The 21552-nt window shown below is 32.6% G+C and overlaps 2 protein-coding genes across 3 annotated transcripts in view; one reads left to right on the top strand and one right to left on the bottom strand.

The window, feature by feature from the left end:
- Window positions 1-412: 412 nt before the first annotated feature.
- On the bottom strand, window positions 413-21043 carry LOC148617855 (glutathione hydrolase 1 proenzyme-like). 2 transcript variants are annotated; one of them, XM_088585455.1, is made up of 13 exons: window positions 20964-21043; window positions 17715-17836; window positions 16880-17077; window positions 15809-15934; window positions 14381-14487; window positions 13551-13743; window positions 12886-13049; window positions 11788-11937; window positions 10868-11007; window positions 10181-10368; window positions 9052-9292; window positions 8528-8641; window positions 413-6403 (listed from the first exon to the last, which is right to left on the bottom strand). In XM_088585455.1, exons 1-13 carry the CDS (start codon window positions 21009-21011, stop codon window positions 6257-6259), a joined length of 1938 nt encoding a protein of 645 aa, XP_088441581.1. In that variant the 5' UTR covers window positions 21012-21043; the 3' UTR covers window positions 413-6256. The 2 variants fall into 2 exon arrangements, with proteins under 2 accessions (XP_088441581.1, XP_088441580.1); XM_088585454.1 differs by having other exon boundaries at window positions 20958-21041.
- LOC148617854 (conserved oligomeric Golgi complex subunit 8-like) overlaps window positions 18005-21552 on the top strand; it is a 20204-nt gene continuing 16656 nt past the window's right edge. The window contains exon 1 of the mRNA XM_088585457.1: window positions 18005-18116. Within this exon, the coding sequence (XP_088441583.1) occupies window positions 18059-18116 (58 nt within the window). The 5' untranslated portion in view covers window positions 18005-18058. The remainder of the gene's footprint in view (window positions 18117-21552) is intronic.

The raw sequence follows: 21552 nt of genomic DNA, 5'->3' as shown, positions 1-21552 counted from the left end.
TATCTAGAGGAGACAACAGACATGCAGTCTCCATTCTTTCATATACATCTACATATGATGCCCAACCTTCCTATAAAACTTCATTAAAAACCCTGCAATGAGTTGCGCTTACAAGAAATGTGGACAGACAGACAGGATGATTCCTTTATACTTATACTATGTACCCCTAAACTTAGTTTGTGGGGAGTGTAAATATGGCATGCAGGTGTCTGTAACATCTATGTGAGAGAACTGAACTTTAAGTGTACTTTTTTGTACGTTTAAAACGCCAATTCTAGAAATGGCTTTTGAGATTTTTTTCATACTTTTGAGTATGTAAAGGATGGAATTTCAACCTGTTGTATTGTAGGGGTTAACTAATTGTGACATGCCTTTTTTTTCACCTCAGCTCAAATTCAAATAAACAAATCTGTACATGATATAAATAAATTTATTTGTTTCATGAGATCTATATAAAACAAATGCAATTAAATATGAACATATTGTCCAAATATATGAGTCTCACAACCCAAAACGTGAAATGTTTATAACTTATGTCTCACAACATTTTAAGTAGAACTCCAGTTAAGAATCATGCAAAATGTATTTCATGGGGGGAAAAGCCTACATATTTTTATTTTTTATATTTTGTTTAAATTGCCATAGTAAACAGAAATTAACATTCAGTTTTTCATATTACCCGAGCTCTTAGGGAATAAAAATTATGTAGAATGCACTGTAGATTTCAAAATTAAGGGAGATAACTTTCTAAATAACACTCAAATACAATGGAATCTATTGGATTTTTAGTGTTGATTATCTCCTAAGAGCAGACAGATTGGAATGCATAATTACACATTTCATAGTATAGACCCATAAAACAACTTGATTACAAAAATAAAAATATGTAGCCTTTTTTGGGGTGTATCACATTTTTTAGATTTTGCATGATTCTTACAAAGACAGCTACTTAATAAAATAAAATTAAAATTTACCTGACATGTTCATGTTTCTTGGACTAAAAATATGCATCAACAATCTGGGTTCTCTTTGAAATAATTTTTTGACATTAAACTACCATATGGAATGTAGTGGGTTGCTGATGCATGTTTAAGAAAAAAAATAGAAAAATAACTTTGAAATAATTATAGGCACAATTCTAGTTTCATTTAGTTTCATCTGAAACCATAAACAATTAATTTAGTAGCATACAATGTATTTGTAATCAGTGAAATCCTAACAAGCAAAAATTGCAGAAAGTTTGAAATACCCATATGGAAATAAAAATAATATCAAGAATAAATGAAAAGCCATACAGCAATACCAAATAGCAAACAAGGAAGAAGCAAGAAAAAATATCATTGTTCATACCACTGCTTCAATAAAGCATTTAGCAAACTTAACATGTCCAATTAGCTGAGTAATAAATCAATATTTTCAAACATCTTTATATCTGTATTCAATGTCATTTTTGACAGTTGCTGTAAAGCACATAATATGCCCTGTCCTTTTTTTCGTTTTTAAATTTCCATGCACCTACATAAAATAATATAAAAAAAAAAGCAATGAAAACAAAAGATGCACTTCCTTCCAAAACAAAAACCACAAAGGCTGTACAAAAAACATCATTAAAATCTCCCCCTGAGCATTCGGGAGCTATCATTCAGCAAGCAGATGGATGGATGGACTAACAGATGAACAGACAAATAGACAGTGGTAAAGACTCTATGGTTACACCAGGGAACCAATAAATGAATCTTATCCACTTTTAGTTAATTTTCAATAGTCTACAATATTAACCTATAGGATGAAAACAAAAGACACTTGAGACAGAGACAATTCCAAAGACACTTGAGACAGAGACAATTCCAACCTCCCCCTATTTTTTTCAACTAATATTGCTGTCTAATTCATTCTTGATTAATCTTATTACTGGAGTCAATTTTTTACTAGATATTGCTATAACACGCTGTCTGTGATATTTTCAATAAACTGGCCCAGAATTACTGCCAAAAATATGATTTTTAATAAAATCAACAAATCAGACAGAAATAATAGTGGTTAGGAGAAAAGGGGGATGGTCAGAACTATCTGTGACCCAAATGCCAGTGATGAAAACAAAATAGTATATTCCCATGCGTGTACGCAGTAACTCTTTTTATGGCTTTCAAGAGAAGATAAACAATAATTTTACCCCCATGATGGTGCTACCAAACATTTAGCTCATTTGCATGGAAAAGGATTGCAAATGCAACCTCAAGTAACATGAAACTTTCTAAAAATGAACAAAGAATAATAAATCCTTCCTCTAACTTGCTCTATGTATGACACTGTCTTTCAAAAACATACAGACTTAAGTCATATCTTTTATATTTCATTTTTAAGAACATTGAGCTACAGGGCTTTCCAATTATAAATGTTTGGAAGTGTCTTCTTGTGAAATGATATACATGTATGCTCTAAAAAACACAAGGAATGTTCAATTAAGTGAATAAGAATTAAGTAGCATTCCAGCTAAGAATCATGCAAAATGAGATTCATGGTTAAAACGCCTATATATTTTTACTTTTTTATACATGTTTGAATTGCCATAGTAAACAGAAATTAACTTTCAGATTTTCATATAACCCATGCTCTTAGGAGATAAAAATTATATAGAATGTATTGTAAATTTCAAAATTAAGGGAGATAACTCTGTAAAATGACATTCAAACACAATAGAATTGACTGGATTTTCAATGTTGATTATCTCCTAAGAGCAGATAGATTTGAATGAATAATTGCAAAATTCATAGTATAGACCCATAAAACAACTTCATTACAAAAATAAAAATATGTAGCCTTTTTTGAGGTGTATCACATTTTTCAAATTTTGCATGATTCTTACAAAGACAGCTACTTAACAAGCACATGTAAATGTTATTGTGTAACATGATTCTACTTCTGGAGTAAAGTTTTTCTATCAAGACATATTTTTTTCACATACATTTAAACCATTACAAAAAAACAAAACAGCCAACAACAACATAAATAAATAAATAACAATTAAAAAGACATACACAACATAAACAGTACACTGAAACATGGAAAATAAGATTAAAAAAATATAGATAGAAAAAATGGAAACAGGAAATGTGTGAAAGAAATACTGTAAACATATTGATTTTTGCGGTTGCTAATTTTCGCTGATTCTGGTAAGTGAACATAATCGCTAAAAACTTTTAGCATAGTGTTAAAATCAATTTCACTGGTATAAATAGAATTATTTTTCATGGTTTTCTGTCTATTGCGAAAACAGCAAAAATTCAAACACCTCAAAAAATTAATATGTTTACAGTTTCAATAGTACCATGAAAAATGAAGCAAAAGGCAGTCTATGGACTTTCTATGAACGGTGAGAAATATCCAACAACTGATGTCTGCATTCCACTGGTCCCAACAACGACAAGAAAGACAATTTTTTGTTCCAAATTTGTAAATTGTACATTGCATATTTATGAGTTTCAGCATAATGACTTTTTAAATCAGAGAGCCAATGGGATTGGACAACAAATACTAATCGTCACAGCCTTTCTGGAACTGGTCAAACCAAACATTTTGTGTAAGAAGGTAAAGCAGGACATTGTTATAAATCTTGATAAATCTTCTAAATACTCACAATTTTTCTTCAAAATTTAAATATGCACTACCTTTTAACCACTAAACCACTACAATTTCTGTAAGCAGTTTATCACTATTTCATATTTTCAGTTTTCTTCAAATTTGGTAAGAGAAACTAAATCATTCTCTGACCTAAGTCTGTTTACAACATGGCATAACATTAAAAGATGAAACATTAAATAAAACTTGGAAAATCAGTCAATCTCTGGAATGTGTAGTAACCTGTATCTCATACAACTATGTAAATGATACGGTACAAAACTATCTGACAGAATGCACTCTAAAATAAGACATAATGACAAAGTCAATCCCAGATAGACCATGCATATACTGTAAACCAGGAAATTTTTGTGGTAGTGTTATTTTTGCGGTAAGACGAAAATTAAACTGTCGAGAACATTTTCATTGAGAGACTTTAAAATAAGGTTTGGTGAATGATTGCTAATTCAAATAGTGGGGAAACATTGATAACAGAAATCCCCCAAAAAAGATGGTAAGAAAATTTCCCATTTTACAGTGCCATTTTATGACATGAAGGATGTAACCTGAATAAAAATATGAAATGTGAGACTGTCAATTTGGCAACAAATGAAATCTTTCCCGCAGTGAAGGGTCTTTGTGCCTATTTTTGCAACCAAAATATCAGCCACATGGAAATAACAAAAGCAATACTTCTAAAAATCAAACTTGACCATCATTCCGTCACATATTGAAATTTGAAAAGAATCTGTAAAAAAAGTTATTATACAGACTATTTTACATCCCCATAACTAAAACTCGATTTTTTCGTTCAGAAAACTGGTTAAAAAATAGTTTCTTTTCATGCAGCTATACCGTAAATAATTTGCTTGAAAATACATAATTCTGGATTGATTCACTGTACACAGTCAAAAGTGCTACACATGTGAATCATATAAACAGCAACATATGATTATCATATAAATCAACATTGACATGATTACCATATGTTTCAGTTTACATATGATTACCATATGTTTATTATATGATAATTATATGTGAACTAGCAAATATTTACATACAAGAAACATATTTTGGCTGTGTATTGAAAGAGTTTAAGAAATACACATGTATATGAATTAGTAAGTTGCTGATCATGATCAAGTTAAACTCTTGCCTGAGTTAGTCATTTGGTTCTAATCATATCATATTTTGCAGAGTACTTGTTTTGAAAAAAATATATAGAAACAATATTTTACAGTGTACAAGAAACTAATTTTTAAAAACACATATTGAAAACATTAAAGCCATTTCCATGAAGTAAAACATCAGTTATTTTCTGAACTGTCAGTGACAATTTCTAAGCTTACAAGCTTTAGTAACACAAACAAATCATACACGCATGACAATTTCAAAATTAACAGCACTTTATCACAGAAAATTTTTTTAAAAATTATACCATGACATACATGTATAAATGTTATAAATATTATGTCCATTGATAAAGAAATAATACACAAGCACATGTAACAACATGATTTGTAAACTTAGAATTCTCAATCCATACACCAGCATAAGTAAAAAACACTAAATATCTCATATAAAATTTAAGAATGTTTGTATCCATTAATATATTTTCATAATGAACATTGTAGCATAAAAATAAAAAGGTTAGAGATAATTTTAATTTCTGTAAACCTTACATGACCTTTGACTCTCAAGTTTGTTTTGTTCCTGATACAATAATTGAATTGTACTAAATATAGACATGATGACATACAATGGATCAATTACCTGGTTATTATTCTGACACTTCTAGGGACCTTCACATTTCATTTCTTGGTTCTCAGGCCATTTTGTATGAAGATCAACGACAAAGAGAGGCATTTCTTTTTATCATTGTATTGCTTCCCCCCCCCCACCAAAACAAAATGATGAGGGAACTTTTATTTTCAATTTCATAAATATGACAAGAAAAATGGGTAATTAGGTATCATCAGAACAGATGAGTGAAGCCTGATATCACAGTAATTAACTTTGTGAAGCCTAAAGGAAAGTTTTGAAAATATTTTTTCAAAATGGTCTCCATTAATCATAATGGACACTGGTTGGCATTCCATACCACCATAACATTTTTAGCAAAATCATCAAGTAAATGAAAACTTATATTCCCTAGGTAGTCTTTCAAAAATAATTGTCAGTCCCATCCTACATCTGCAAAATTCAAATTCATATTCCAAAATTTCATCAGTCAGGACTGAAAGGATCAACTGTTTTCACAAACTCTGATTACATAGTACAAAAGTGAAAACTGTTTACAGAAAAAAATCTTTAGACTGATTTTGTTTAGTTTGGACACATACCCTGTTGATATGACAAGAATTCAGAATATGTAAAGGCTATTGCCAACTAAATCATTCTCTGGGGGGTTTGGTTTTGCTGTTTCTACTACCTAACGAAATCGTGAAAACAAACTGTCAAGACTCCTTGTTGCATCACATCTAATGCAATTTTCCTAAAAAGTTCTTTGAAATAAAATACATGCTAATATAAGAAGGTTCCAGGTTTATTCTGGGCTCATACAGAAAAGTTTCACTGTAGACATTGCATGACCACAGGGGGACTATTACAAAGATGTTTAAGTAATATTAATAGGTCATCAAAAACCAGTTGGAGATCCTCCTCTCCTGACATCACAGTTAGCATACAACCAGCCATATTTTCCCACAATACCATTAGCGTCGGATTTGAAAGTAGGCTTGTCTGTAATGTTGTGTCCCAATTTACGTAAATCTTCTACAAAATGCTGAAAAATAATCAAGTAAAATAATAGTTTAGAATTTTTTGTTTAAGTATTCTATACTAAAGGACAAAGAATAAGTTTACTAAAATTTACTACAAAAGGTGTTCGATTAAGACAGGTGTTCAGTTTAGACAGGTGTTTGGTTAAAGGAGAAGACCATGTTATTGTGCAAGTCATATATATCGAAACTAGTCTTTTAAATGTTCATGAAAATTAAATTGGAACAAAATTATTTCCTTTTCTAAACTAATTAATCACGATTTAAAATTAGGTAATTTGAATTTCCCCATGTCTATGGGTGTCACCATGATCAGTTGAGTTGTGACATAACGAAGTCGGTTTGTAAAGTGAAAGTAAATAGATAATTGATTACGATGTCCGAAGAAATCTCAAATTTGGGACTTTTCCCCTATAATTTCAACCCAATATAAACAAAAGAAGAGATTAAGGCACAGCATGTAAGCAAATGTATGACAACATTGATGAACAATGGGATTTGCTGCCAGAAGACTAGTCCAGTATGTCATAGGGAAATCCACTTCCAAAGAATGTTCGTGTTGCCGATCAAAAACTTTGTAACCTTGACAAGACAACATGTTTTGGTAATTAGATAAACAGGATTGTAGAAATATTTATGGAATATTCTGTTTACATATTATTTGCAGTACTTGTATCCAACCAAACCAACTTAGTGACATCATGAGCCAATCGGAAGATATCCGTTAAAATCAATGAAGTCTGCTATTGATCTTTCTTCAGAAAGGAGAGCTCTGCAAGATGGCTATTTACATATACTTCAAAGAGTTCGAACTTTGCATAGCCTTGAGCATTTTATAAGAGCGCATTTTGCATTAAAGGTTATTTATTTTTACTTACATGGGTATGATTTATCATATGAGTCAAACTTAATACAAAGGTGGTATTTCCCTTTAAGACATGTTTGGTTTAGACATGTGTTCAGTTTAGACAGGTCCTCAGTCTAGACATGTGTTTGGTTTAGACAGGAGTTCGGTTTAGTCAGGTGTTCAGCTAAGACAAGTATTCGGTTTAGACAGGTGTTTGGTTAAGACATGTGTTTAGTTAAGACAAGTATTCGATTTGACAGGTGTTTGGTTTAGACAGGTGTTCAGAATAGACATGTGTTTGGTTTAGACAGGTATTCAGTTTAGACAGGTGTTTGGTTTAGATAGATGTTCAGTTTAAACATGTGTTTGGTTAGACAGCTGTTTGGTTAAGACAGGTGTTCAGTTTGGACAGGTGTTTGGTTTAGACTGGTGTTTAGTTTAGACATGTGTTGGTTAAGACAGGTATTTGGTTTAGACAGATGTTCAGTTTAGACAGGTGTTTGGTTAATACATGTGTTTGGTTTAGACAGGTGTTCAGTTAAGACAGGTTTTTGCTTACGACAGGTGTTCTGATTACTCAGACAGATATCACTATGTTCATGTTTGAATTACCATCAGGATTTTTAGTTTTATCCATGGGACAGTGATTCTCTCTGACTCATACTCCAGGAACAGTAATTGATAAAAATACTACATGTACCATCTCTTTTTAAAGCATTTTTTTAACTTGACATAATCCTTTATTGGTCAAGCTTCTGTGTAAAATTCTAAATACACCCTATTTTTTACTTGACTGTAAAATAACCCTAGACAAACATGCAATTATAGAGAACAAAATTACAGCTGAATTGGATAGATTGTACCTAATACTCATTTTGTTGTTATTTATTTGAAAAACAGATGCTCACTGTATCAAACAATTTTTTTTTCTAAAGTGCATGCATCATATTTTTTGTTTCTTTTCTTCATAAAACCTAAAATCTTTAATCATGGCCCGACCAACACAAGAAAAATAACCAACTGGTACCCCATTAAATGAAAATTCTTCCACACAAGGGTTGAAATTGGATCTGGAACCCTCAATTTCAGATGCAGGACCATTAGAATTTCATTTACCTAGGTCCTGGTCCCACCATACTTCACATTTATTTTTATTGAGGACATTTCACTGTCTCCTAGTGGACCTTTCATTTAGGATGCAAAAAAGTCCAGGACCTGCCACTCTTAGAAGTTAATTTGAACCCCTGCCACACAATGAAAACAAATCTATAGCTCCCTTTACCTCAGGAAATGCTGATTCATAGTATATATGAGGTGGCAGTAACTGGTGATGTATTCTGGCAGCATCTATGGCTTGTTTTATTGTTTCTCCAAACCACAACACTCTCATGATTATCTGTAAATTAACAAAATAATACATGATCAGTTGTATTGTTTTCAATGGGGTGCATCCTTTCATCATACAAGTCGACAAATTTATTAAAAACATCTTTCTTCCATTATGCAAAACTGATAAAGAATATGATTGCATGACTTCCATAACTTACCACAAGGAATACTTGTTGTGAATAATCAAATCAGTGATTAAGAGTCATACCACATACATGTTTGATTGTCATGAAAATCAGTCACTTTTGATGGCATATAATTGAAAGAAATTCAACATTTTGCAAATGCAAACCATTTTTCATGCTTGAGGCTGCAAGACCTTCATGAATGTCATAAAAGAATAGTTCGTATTTCATGCTAAGGAAAAGCAACAGTATGTCAATATGTTTCTCCATGTCACCAAATCCCTGTACTTACATAAGCTACAGTTGTGGTAATGTGAGAGCCACCTGCTGCTCCTATTACTAACTTAGTGCTGCCATCTTTGTTAGCAACAATGGTGGGAGACATGGAAGACAAAGGTCGTTTCCCTGGTTTAATGAAATTGACTGGTGATGGTTTGATACCAAAAGCATTTGTAACATTTGGAGAAGAGAAATCATCCATCTCGTCATTAAAAACAATTCCTGTCCTTGATCCCAAAACACCTGATCCAAATCTGAAAATAAAACAATATATCCATTGGCTTTATACAAGTTCAAATCACATTGCACTGATATGACAGGCATTCAAAAGTTGTCAGGTTTGATCAAGTTTCTGGCTTATTGAGGGTTTGTTATTGGCAAGTTAATATGCAATGTTTACCAATACCTGCCAAAAACAAATATAATTTAGTCCAATAAGGTTCAGGATAAATTTTACTGTATGTAGGAAGAAAACTTCTAATTATTTAAGTACAAGTTTACCTAACAATCATGCAAAAACATTTAGAAAATAGATAAAAAGTTTTGGCCAACTTCCAACCTGCCTTAAAGCTCTCAGAAAGTCACTTATATGCTTAAAATACCAATACAAGTATTATCTAACTCAAGTAAAAAAAATGAAATTAGTCAAACCAGTAAATTAGAACTGTTGAAAATTAATTACCACCATTTTTTTTCATCACTATAGATCACTATCTAAACAGTTGGTTTGGTATTTTTCACTTTTCAGTTCTCCTTAATTACTTTAATTGGTTGACATTCTATGAGCAACTCAGTGGATGTTTCCAGGAAAGCAAAAGACGCTTACCATACGTGTGCACCTGGTTTGTGCTCACAGTTTTAGTGGAGTCCAAGTTTCTTATTTACTTTTGTGTCTTTATATGTGCTATTTTAGTTATTTCATGTTCTTTGTTGTATGTGTCTATTTTCCTTGTCTAGTCATTATCCTTTGCTTTTTGATTACTGTTTAAATCCTGGTTCCCTTGATTTCCCTTCCAAAATCACTAACAATATAAAATGTTTTTACATTTGCAAGAAAGTTGAAAAAATGTTGACTTATCAACATCTACATGATTTTTAAGTAAACCTGTACTTAAAGAACATGGTAACTATGGTAACAATACCTTAAATTAACCGTGGTAGTAACAGATATAGCTATGCCATCATTCCCTACAATAGACAGGTGAGCTGTACTCGTCTTTAACTTGTCATAGAACGTAGGACCATAATACATGTAACCATGTGTCTGATTGTCCCAGATCTTATGTCTTGTCTCGTCTGCATAGTACCGTGATGTTAAATTACGCACAACCTACAAAGAATTTTAGGTGCTTCAAATTTCTAAAGTCATAAGTACCAAGGAGAATTTTCTTAGATTTAAAATGCAAGAATACTTTTCTGAAATTTTAAATTCTTAAGTTTTAGTGGCATCATTATCTAACCGTCAGTAAAATGTGATAAGACAACAACACCACCAAATATTTAGCATTTTAAATAAAAAAAAAGTCTACTTGTTTCTAATGCCAAACAATGTACCAAGGATGTAACTTACTAAGTACAGTATATTGGGAAAATATGGGCAAAAAAAACTGAAGCAACAAAAAAATTGAATATTAATGTAGTAATAAAGATTCTGTATAATTTTTTTCAGTTCCATTCAATAGTGTAGAAGGAGTAACAGATAAGAGATGGGTACAGATGGAAGGACAGACGGAAAGACACCCCTATCACAATATCCCCTACTTTGCAAGTGGGTGGGGTATAAAGATGGAAATGGTAAAAAAAGACATAAATGTCTAATGTTTCCTTACATCTTGAACATTTGGTTCAAAAGCAGGATCAGCTAAGTCTGTCCTTTTAGCATATGCAAATTTAAATGCCTCTATCAGCCGATGATAGGACAAGAGCTCCTTCTTCTCTGACAAAACTGAATCTGGAGTAATACCATATCCTGAAAACAAAGAACAATGTGCATGTTCAATTGGTTATATGCTATAAAAGACATTGAGGTTTTAGGCGAAAGTTTAAAGTACAAGTAATGCACTTTGTTCAATTAAACATGTTATAATAAAGCAAAATTGTAATGGTAGGTTCCAGAATATATTCACTCAGTAGTCAGACTTTTCTGACCTGAACTATATATCATGTATAATACACCAAACTTTATGGTAACACAAAATTCGAAACACCTAAAACACTGAGGCTTCAATCCTTGCATTAAATATGGGGCTACAGTAATGTAAACATACTTTGGTAGAACTTATAGTTGCAGGATTTGGCTTCCTATTTTGGTATTTTTGGATTTGGGTACTTTTTATACACAATTCATATTTGCAGTATTCCAAATTTAAAAATATGTAAAACACTGAGGCTTCATTCCTTGCACCACATATGGTAGAACCTCTCGGTGATAGATTTGGCTTCCTCTTTCGATATTTTTGACCTTGAGTACTTCTTGTACACAACTAATATTTTGATTATGATCTTCCTACATATTTTATTTTAATGCTGCCGATGAGAGGTTACTCCTGGAAACATGTGCACAGCATATCGAAATTTACAATGTATAAAGCTGTATTTTTGTATTATTGAATACTGAATATTTTAACTATTTGGTTCCAGTGCTGCTGATTACTCCGTGACACATGTTCACATTTCCGGAGTATCAGGCAGAAGTGCTGAGTTTATCAGTGAGGTATTAACACAATGACTTAAGCATAGTACAATTTACCATCCATGATATTCAGGATGAAGGTAAGAACTGGACCACCAGAGGGCGCAGGTGAAGTGTACAATGTTGATCCATCCTTCAATGTCACATTAATTGAGTCCTTTGTCACCACATTGTAGTTTTCTAAGTCTTCTTTTTCAATAATTGAATCTAAAATGTAAATAAATAGAGTTAAATTCATAGGTTTTTTAAACATGATTTTCAAGCTGATATCCACTAAAAACTTGAAGCATGAACCAGGTGCACTGGTAGGGTAAGCTTTACTAGAAACACCCACTAAGTTGCTTATAAAATGTGGTTAACCAAAAGCATTTACCATGTGTCACCTCACAACACCTCTTAAATTAAGAAGTGCATAGATATTCTGAAAAGAGAACAATAAGTGACTTCAGTAGAACATGATGGCTATGCTAAATTAATTTATTTATATTTAATCTCAACAGGCAGATATAACAAAATCATAGCAGCATATAGTAAATTAAGAGGACTCGGCATCCCACTTTTCCATCTCAACTCAAAGACAGATTCTTTACAAGCATCCCAGACAGACATATTTTCTTTTACTCTGTGCCAATATGCAGCATGTATAATTACATAAAAGTAGTAATTTCTAATTTCAAATTCATTGGCAAGAACAGAACCCAGGGTCATCATCACTTGAATCAAGCAAGCCTTCACAGAAAGTCTGAGTCATGAAGCAATCTAAGTGTGAGATGCTAGATCTGTTTTACCTTATAATTAGGTAAAATCCGCCTTTAGGTTGATATTTGCAGTTTTCCAAAAATTTCAACGCAACAACTCAACCCATATTTAATTTTCCTCAGGTAACCTGACTTTAAATGGTACCTATGTTCAGCCAGAGATATATAATTTAGTTAATTACAAGTAATGTCTATCATTCACGTTTATGTTTGAATTATACTAGGAAATACATGTACAAGAAAATGATCCTTAGAGGGAGATCAAGTTGAAGGGGGCACATTAGTTAGTGATGCTGGATAGAGAAAAAAAATGAATTAGCAAGAGTCTAATGTGCAATTTGAGAAGTTACCCCCTTTGCAAAATTATTTTTAACTACAATACACAAATGAATAATACCTGCTTCCTTTAGATCCTGAAGTATTTTCTTAGCCAGACTTCCATTGTAAAATGTTTGTGGTCCCTCATCAGCTAAGGTTTCTAATGTTTTAGCTAACAGAGGAAACTTGGCTACTTCTCCTTCTTTATAAAACTGTTTAGTCACTGGATTTGTAAAAGCTTCCCTGTAATATAAGTTGAGCATGGGTCTGTCTAAAAACCAGGCAGGGTTGATTCATCATATCTCAAGAAAATCACAAAAAACTTTTCCTGTGTTCATTTCCTTGGATATGCTATATATCATGAAACATTTTTTTACTAGTTACGGGTAAAAATTCTGGTGGGAAATGTTTCTGCACTTTTCCATAGTAGAACATAACTAAATTTTAAGTGTTAATATCTCCATTTACCAACTTTCATTTCCACTCTTATTTTTGAGTTTCTATGAAGTCAACTGAAGGATTACCAACCAAAAGATTTTTGGGATTAAGAAATGTATGAATCACTTTTCATTAACTTCTGCCTGGTTTAAGGCTGTATTTAAGTAATGTTCATCTATAAAATGCTTTACGGGGTGCAACTTGCCACAACTGCAGAGATCTGACACTGAACAGATCTTCCGTACATCTATTTTCTGAGGTTAAAAAGTATGTATAACAGTAAAACAAATAGACCAAACAACTTACTTCATTGCAGGATTTCTGTTAATTTTGTTTCTGGAACCATGTATAGCACCAGCAGTATTAGCAGTCACTCGAAAACCATTTTTAGCTAAGTCTATACTGGGCTGGAAAAGTGTCCTCCATGGCAGACATTTATATAGTTCACATAGCTTTATAAAACCTTTGACCTCTCCTGGGACAGCAATTGAAAGACCACCTGAAGTAAACCATATTTTAAAGTAACAATAAATGTCACAAAGAAAATTTAAGAAGTGTTTTGTTACAATTTAATTTTGTAGATGTTTCACAAACATACAATAAAATCTGCTTATGATCTTTTGACAGATAGAAGAGTTCTGCCAGATGGCCATCCACATGTATTTCAAAGATTTCAATTTTTGCAAAAACCTTGTGCCCTTTAAAAGCACAATTTGCATTAAAGGTTAGATATTTTTCTTTACATGGGTATGATTTTTCATAAGAGCCTAACTTAATGCAAAGGTGGTCTTACCCTTTCACGTGACATCATTTAACAAACTACCTGGATAACTACATGAATAATAACATACATGTAGCGTAACTGTAAAAACTAGAGTTATTACCCCTTAGCGAGAAAAGTATCTATGGAAAAAAATTTCTATTCTTGAAAAATTTTCAGCAATTAGATGGAATTTTCATTTCCAATATGAAACTACATGATTCAACTAGCCTAAAACAATGAAAACTACACAGAGTGTCCCCATCATTAAACTTTTATACTAGAATGGGGCTTCAGGGCAGGAGGCCAATGTCAAAAACTGTATTTATCTGACCAATTTGAATTGAATAAATGAAAACAATTCCTGGCTACAAACCTTCTTCTGATTTCTCATGATCTTTCTCATACATGTCTTCACTAGCTTTGGCTGGAGCAGTCTCTCTAGCATCTATAACAACTGATCTCTCTTTACCACTTTTATTACTATAACAAAGAAATAACTCAGAGAATCTTTCATGAGTATATTAAAATATCTGTGATTATATACAGGTACATAAAAGAAATGTTGGTTAATTATTTATAACTTTTGTATGTGGAAACAAAAGGAAACTCATAAATATTTTTTGGCAACAGGCATTAGAACTTTTTGTATATTCAAGTTGCATGTAACTATATTCATTTTTAAAATATTCATACATGTACCACAAACAAAGCAGATCCACTTCAGCAATAATAGGTTAAGTGCCCATAACCATGAAATTGTAACAGCTTGTTACTGATCAATATTCTGATAAGTGAATGCCCCACCATCCCCCCATATACACCTTGGATCCACCAATGGTATTCCCAGTTGATTTATGGAACCTGTTGATTATGAGATTTATCAAATTAAAAATTGGCCAATACGTTGAATAGCAAGTAACAAAGGCATTGTCACCTTATACAGAATAAGGACAGTTTTGAAGTCAGGACAGAAAATATCACATTGAGCTAGATAGTGTGAGGTGTGATGTTCTCTCAGGACATGCAAAACTGGCATTATACTATTAATTGGCGACATAATCTGATGCAACTTAACATTGAAAATTGGTGATTAAGTTTAGGTATCATGACAGTAATCCGAGATAGAAAATATCAGGAAGAAAAAACAATGGAAAACAAGTACTATTTTTTAAAAAGGAATAGCTGACGCAGTAAATTTCATTCAGGAAATAACACATGGCAAACAATTTCAATTCTGATACAGTTTTTTTTTCAAACACTACTAAGTTATCAGGATTTGGCCAGTCAGGAAACAGAATTACGATCAGGTAAATAGGATTTCCATGGAAGAGCTTCTTTCAGGTCAAAGGGTAAAAAGCGAAACTCTTCTGACAGCATTTGAAAAAAAGTTGCAGAACAAATGCCCTTTGACTGTGTTTTTTTCCACTGTTAGGGATGTTGTATCTTTGACTCATTCCTGTTTCCACATCTTTCTGCAAGCAAATTTCACTGTTGCCAAAAATTTAAGAGTATCACAATTTCATGTTTCAATACTGCAAGACCATTTGTTTGGTTGGTGTAAAATTATGCAATTTCAAGGCAAAAAAGCATAATGTTAATTCAGAAATTTTTGCTATGTTTTTATTAATGCGAAATAATGTGATGGTCAACAATCCCACTAATAAACACTTGCATTTTGATTGTCTACCCTGCTGTCACAAGTATTACAAATTGTTTGGAGCAACGCAAGGGGTAATTTCACAACACTGTCAAATACCTCTTCACAGTGATTTGTACCAACTAATTCTACTATCCATATTACCTATCATATATAGTCATAAAATGACCTCCACCAATCCCAGAGCTATGAGGATCAGTTACACAGTAGCACAATAAAACAGCAATTGCTGCATCTACTGTTGATCCTTTTTTATATTCATATATATCCCTGAAATAAACAACAGATATCTTCAATACACTTACAAGGCAAAGATTAATGCATAAAATTGTAGATGTGAAACTTTATTTTTGAGAGTCAACCAAAATCACTATTAGCCTTTCATAGAGCCTCATTTTAAAGCACAGTCACGCTACTTCCAGATTGACACAAATTGCACTTTCCTAAACTCAGATTTACATGTACACTGCCAGAACCGATAAAGTGGAACATGGTCCAATCCCGAATAGGTCCGGGTGTAGCACAACAAGGATTAATAAAACTATACTATGATTTTCATACATTACAACATTAGATTGGAATATTTGGTCCAAAGAGCTTCATGATTCCCCTTATCTCTCCATCATTGTGACTGATGAAATACTAAAATAGTTCTAAACTCTCACCAGGAGACAGGCAAGGCAGCAGGAGATTCTAGAATTTATGATGAAATATTGGGATGTTCCCACTGAAAGAGGGGCAGCTACTATAACACCTATGGCTATATCAAGATGATTTAAAGTACCAGTATTTCACCATACCTCTTGTATGTAGATACTTATAACCAAAGGTAAAAAAGCATGTGATAATATAAAACAAAAGAAATCAACATAGTTTGTACTGAGGTAAATACAGCTCACATAAAATTTGCATGAAATGAATGTGACTTTCACATGAAATTGACTTAACATTAACATCTTATGAAAAGTTCAAACGAAACTCATATGAAGGCTTCATCAGATGAATTTCAATATTAGATTGGAATAGTTAGATTCACAAACTCTGTCACAATTTGATAAATTAAGATGAAAATCATGTGAAACAATTTTGCCTCCCTCTTTATGATTAAGTTACTGATTGCATGATTGATTGTTGGGGTTTAATGCCGGGAAGGAATAATATTCTATGATTAAGTTATCATATGAAAACAAAAGCTACAAATGTACATGTAATTACCTTCCAATTTTTGAACAAATTTCATTATCAGAAGCAACAGCTGCTTTTCTGTACTTTCCAAGGATAGATTTGGATGGTGGAAAATCTGGCCTATCACGGCTGCCAGAATCTGTTAGATCCCCAGAAAACAAGTAAAGTCCTGCACCAAACATCAAGATGAGAATAACTGAAACCACAACATAGCAAACAAACTGGCGCCTGAAAATAATACAATGATAATTGAAAAACCAATTAAATCCAAAATTTTAAATTTGCACTAAACAGACCTACATGTATTAATAAAACAAAACTTATGAATTGATTACCAGTACAGTCCTTGAACTGATCCGTGCAACGATTTGACAGATCGATGACCGTTGACTGATTAATTGCAAACAGATCGATGACCAATGACTGGTGACTGGTCTGATCGCAGTTTTGTTATGTAAAATGATGCAAGATCTGTTTGAAATAAAAGAAATGTAAAATAAATGTATAAACAGATGTTCAAATCTATTACATTATGTAAATAAGTGTAAAATTGACAAAGAAAACAACAAAAACTGTAAAATACAGTGACCGCTCTGAGGTCACGTGATGTGATCACCAGTATAATGGATAGGTTTGATGAATCGATGACTGACCGGAAACTGATCGGTGACTGATGACCGATCGCAATTTTTGTTGCAGAGATCGGTTCAGGTGCTGTATCATTAGATTATTGATAAAACACTGGAAAAAGTTTAAGCTGTTTTCTGGTGCAGTCAAGCTAATTCTTGAGGAAAGGCTTCTTAAGCAACATGAAAACCTTTGTTTTACTACAACAACCTGGCAACAATGATTGATTTTTCGATACCTAGATTTTTTGTTCCTTTTTACGACTGTTTTTCTGATATCTTCTTCATCAAATGTGACCAAATCATCATCATTTCCGGTTAACAGTGGTTCTCTACTTGGATCTGCTCGGTATAAAGCCATCTCAAAGAGAGAAAATTGCGCAAATTCAACATAAAAGCATGAAAATGACTGTAATAAAGTTCAAGTTATAGCAACAAGGCAGGTTCACAATTTAGGGCATGAGTAATCCGTGTTTGACCAAAATTTTAGACGCTTCTCAAGTCAGACAAACGCTTTAAATATCGATCAAAAACAATCAATGTTCAAGAGATCAATTGAGAAACTAACAAAATAATACCGAAAATGACAGACGTGGAGGACGAAAATATTTTGACGTCGATATTTAAGGAGTCGTTTCCAGGTTGATAACATAGTTTGGACTTAATTAAGTTTGATATCTGATTCCCTTTTACTGTGAAGATCATTTGTTTGACCAAAGCATGCGAAACGTTCATGTAGAAAATGTCTGAATTGTCATTATCCTGGTACACACACAACTTTCACGAGCACTTGTATGCTGTAGTCTAAATAATTATGCAGTTTTGTGAGGATAATGTTAATTTTGCTCGGTTGTGAGACAGGCATGAATGTCAGATAAAAAAATGCATTAGCAAAAGACATGATTATCTGGACCAAGTCTAGTCCAATTATGGCCTATGCCGCTTTGGGTCAGGCTTATTTTTATTTTGCTCGGTACATGTAGCTGTCAGATTTAAATGGGTACATTGTATCTGGATGATTCCATCTGACTCCAATTTCACCTGATAATGTGGAACTTGATACTGAGACGTCATTAATGTCGATCAGTCTGCAATTCACATAATTCCAAACAAAATAATCCTTTATTGAAGGTGCAAATCTTAATTTTGACTTAAATCCATTCGAAATTTAAATTACATGTATTAGGATTGGTTTTTTGTTTAATTTTTGACCAAGTTTAATGCTCACATAACCAACTTTTGGGCAGTTTACACTTGTTCATGGTTTATGAGCAAGTGTAAACTGCCACAAAGTTGGTAATGCGACCTTAACTTGGTCAAAATTTAAAAACAATCCTTAATTATTTTATAGGCTTAATAATATGGAAACAGAAGAGGCAAATGCACACCCACCATGGAAAATCTTATTAATACATGTACTTTTTTCTCTTATATCTTTGATGTGTTCTTTTGAACTGAGCGTAAGTTAGCATTGGTCCAAGCTTGGATGGTGGAAGCTTGTAATCATTAAAATTATAAAAATTAAAGGTTGACTGCAGAAATATTGTTACTTTGTATAAAAAATGATTGACTGGCAATCTTTATATATGCCTCAGTGAATGTTATAATTATCTTGACTAGTGATGCATAAACATCAGATTTTAAAAATGCCTTTGTGAATGTCATGATTATGACCAAGGCACTTGGTTTCTATCTATTTTTATGCTCCCACATCTTTTTTTCTCAGTTTTCTTTTGCAGTTATCGTAACTACTTGATAACTTGAAAGAAGATTTACATATATAGATATTGTATGTCATATGGTCATTCAGGATCAATTTCAGACTCAAACAACATCAATTTCCTGTTTAAGGCCATGTTCTGAAGACACCCCCCTCCAAAAAAAAAGCAACAGACATTAGACTCCAAGAAAGTGCCAGTTGGGTTCAAAAACTTACACTACACACGTACAAGACTTGTCAAAAATTTACGTAATAACTAGTTTAAAAAGGAGAAAAGTTCTTGGGGAATGAATGGCGCAAAGCATAGCACAATAATATTTTCCTGTTTGACAAACTTCTAATGCCATTTGGTGTCGAAAAAATATCATCCATGGGCAGAATTATTTAAAAATTGTAGTCCCTAATTCTTCAAACAGCTATACACAAGTTTTGGTACAGAAGGGATGCTTAATTCCATTTGAATTTATATTGTTCAAATATAAAATACAGAATGTTTATAAGCATTGTTTTGCAGCTGTGACAAAGATTTGTTCTGATAAAAAAAATCAACATTTAAGGAGGTAGACATAGGGTAAGGGAAACAACTCTTGAAATCAGTGATATGTTTGTATCATATTCAATTTCACCAAAGCCTATCAAGCTTTCATTTGAAACAGAATAAAATCAATCCAAGTTACTTTGATGCTTACATGAGATTGATGTAAAATGCTGAATACAAATGTTCCAATAATTTTTAAGAGTTGTGTCCCTTACCTTAGGTTTACCTCCTTAAACCAGAGTCTGTTCATGTACCTTTTATGTGTATGTTTTGGAGCATTCTTATACAACCCAAACATCAATACCAAGTCAGAACAGATTTACATGTATGTGTAATACAATATGAACTACCAATACATGTAGAGATCATTACATGTCATTGTATATAGGTTTTGATGAGGATAAATATGTTTTGAATTGTGATGTGAATTAATTACCAGTGGTTTTGCAATTAAATTAGTGCTTTTTTTAATATTATATAAAATATATTCTGCTCTAAATCCTACTTCCACCTCCTTACGTTGAGCAGAGAAGAACAGACTTTGTCAGGCTAATACATGTAGTAAGTTATGCTGTTGCAGAGACAATACAGTCAAAATATATTTTAAATTGTGCGCAAAAATGCTTTGCTTCTTATTCTCAAACATGCACATACATGTATGTCATGTCTATTGTATATCATACTATAAGTCATATATAAACAGTTAAAACATAATTAACCCTAAAGAAAGCTTAGAAGTGAACACTGGAAATCATTATTTAAATTTACTTTAGTTACAATTTATATTTTTAAACAGAAGTTTGATCTCATTTGTGTGAGGACAGGAGAGAACATTTGAAAATTGGAGATTTCCCTCTCCTTGTGGGAGGTTCACATGTAAAGAATGTAATATAAATTAAGGATTTGTATCGCTTATTTAGATACTTTAAATTACTTTATGTTTCATATGTTAATTTAAACATAGAAAGGACCCTTGTTTTTTATAAACAAATATGAGGTTATTGTAAACAGTTCAAATGCTATCTAGACGTTAGAATGGCACCAAGTTGAGTAGCAAAAATGAGGATGTTATTAAATCATATATTGTGATGGTACTTTTGTTTGGGGTATCAGATTTCTCGTTTTTTGGAAACTGTGTTAGTAGAGAGGAGCTACGATTTCAATGGAAATTTTACAAATACATGTAAGCTGTAGCAGGAAATTTTTCTAATGCATGAAAAGTACTGGTACTTCTTCTTCCGTAGTAAGTTCTGGTGTAGAATTGTCTTCTTCTTCCATCTGGCAAGGACTATATTCAGCTGAGTATCTGTCAAAATAAATGTAACATACAGTAAAAATTGTAAAATGCAATGAGTTCAATCTATAAATTTACTCGCAAAGAAGGTAAAGGCAAAGAAACAGAATTAATGTTTAAAAAATATGCAAAGAATTGCCATTGACCACTTTTAAGCCAAAATAAAGTACAGTACACCCAAAGAGTAAAGATTCTCAAACTCCCATTTCAGAGTCACTTTTTGGAGTGACTCCAGAAAATTCCCAAAAATGCAATAAAAATCCTGGAGTAATCTTGGCACACTTCCTCCAAAAGGCAGTAAAATACTCCCAGCTGAGAGTTTTTTATTACCCTGATTATCCTTTAAAGTACCACCTACATCCTGTCTTACATGTCAGGTGAACATGATTACAATACATAAGGTAATAAAATACTTTGAGTGACTCCAAATTCTCCCAAAAAGACAATAAAATACTCCCAGATGGGAAAAAGCACATGGAGGATTTTAGGAGTGGACTCTGCAAAATTCTGTGATCCACTGGACAC

This window comes from Perna viridis, chromosome 5, assembly GCF_037379345.1.
Source record: "Perna viridis isolate PV_CMFRI_1.1 ecotype Kerala chromosome 5, ASM3737934v1, whole genome shotgun sequence".
In the NCBI taxonomy this organism is placed as follows: domain Eukaryota; kingdom Metazoa; phylum Mollusca; class Bivalvia; order Mytilida; family Mytilidae; genus Perna; species Perna viridis.
The sequence above is the reverse complement of the archived record's forward strand: the minus strand, read 5'-3'. Positions and strand labels throughout refer to the sequence as shown.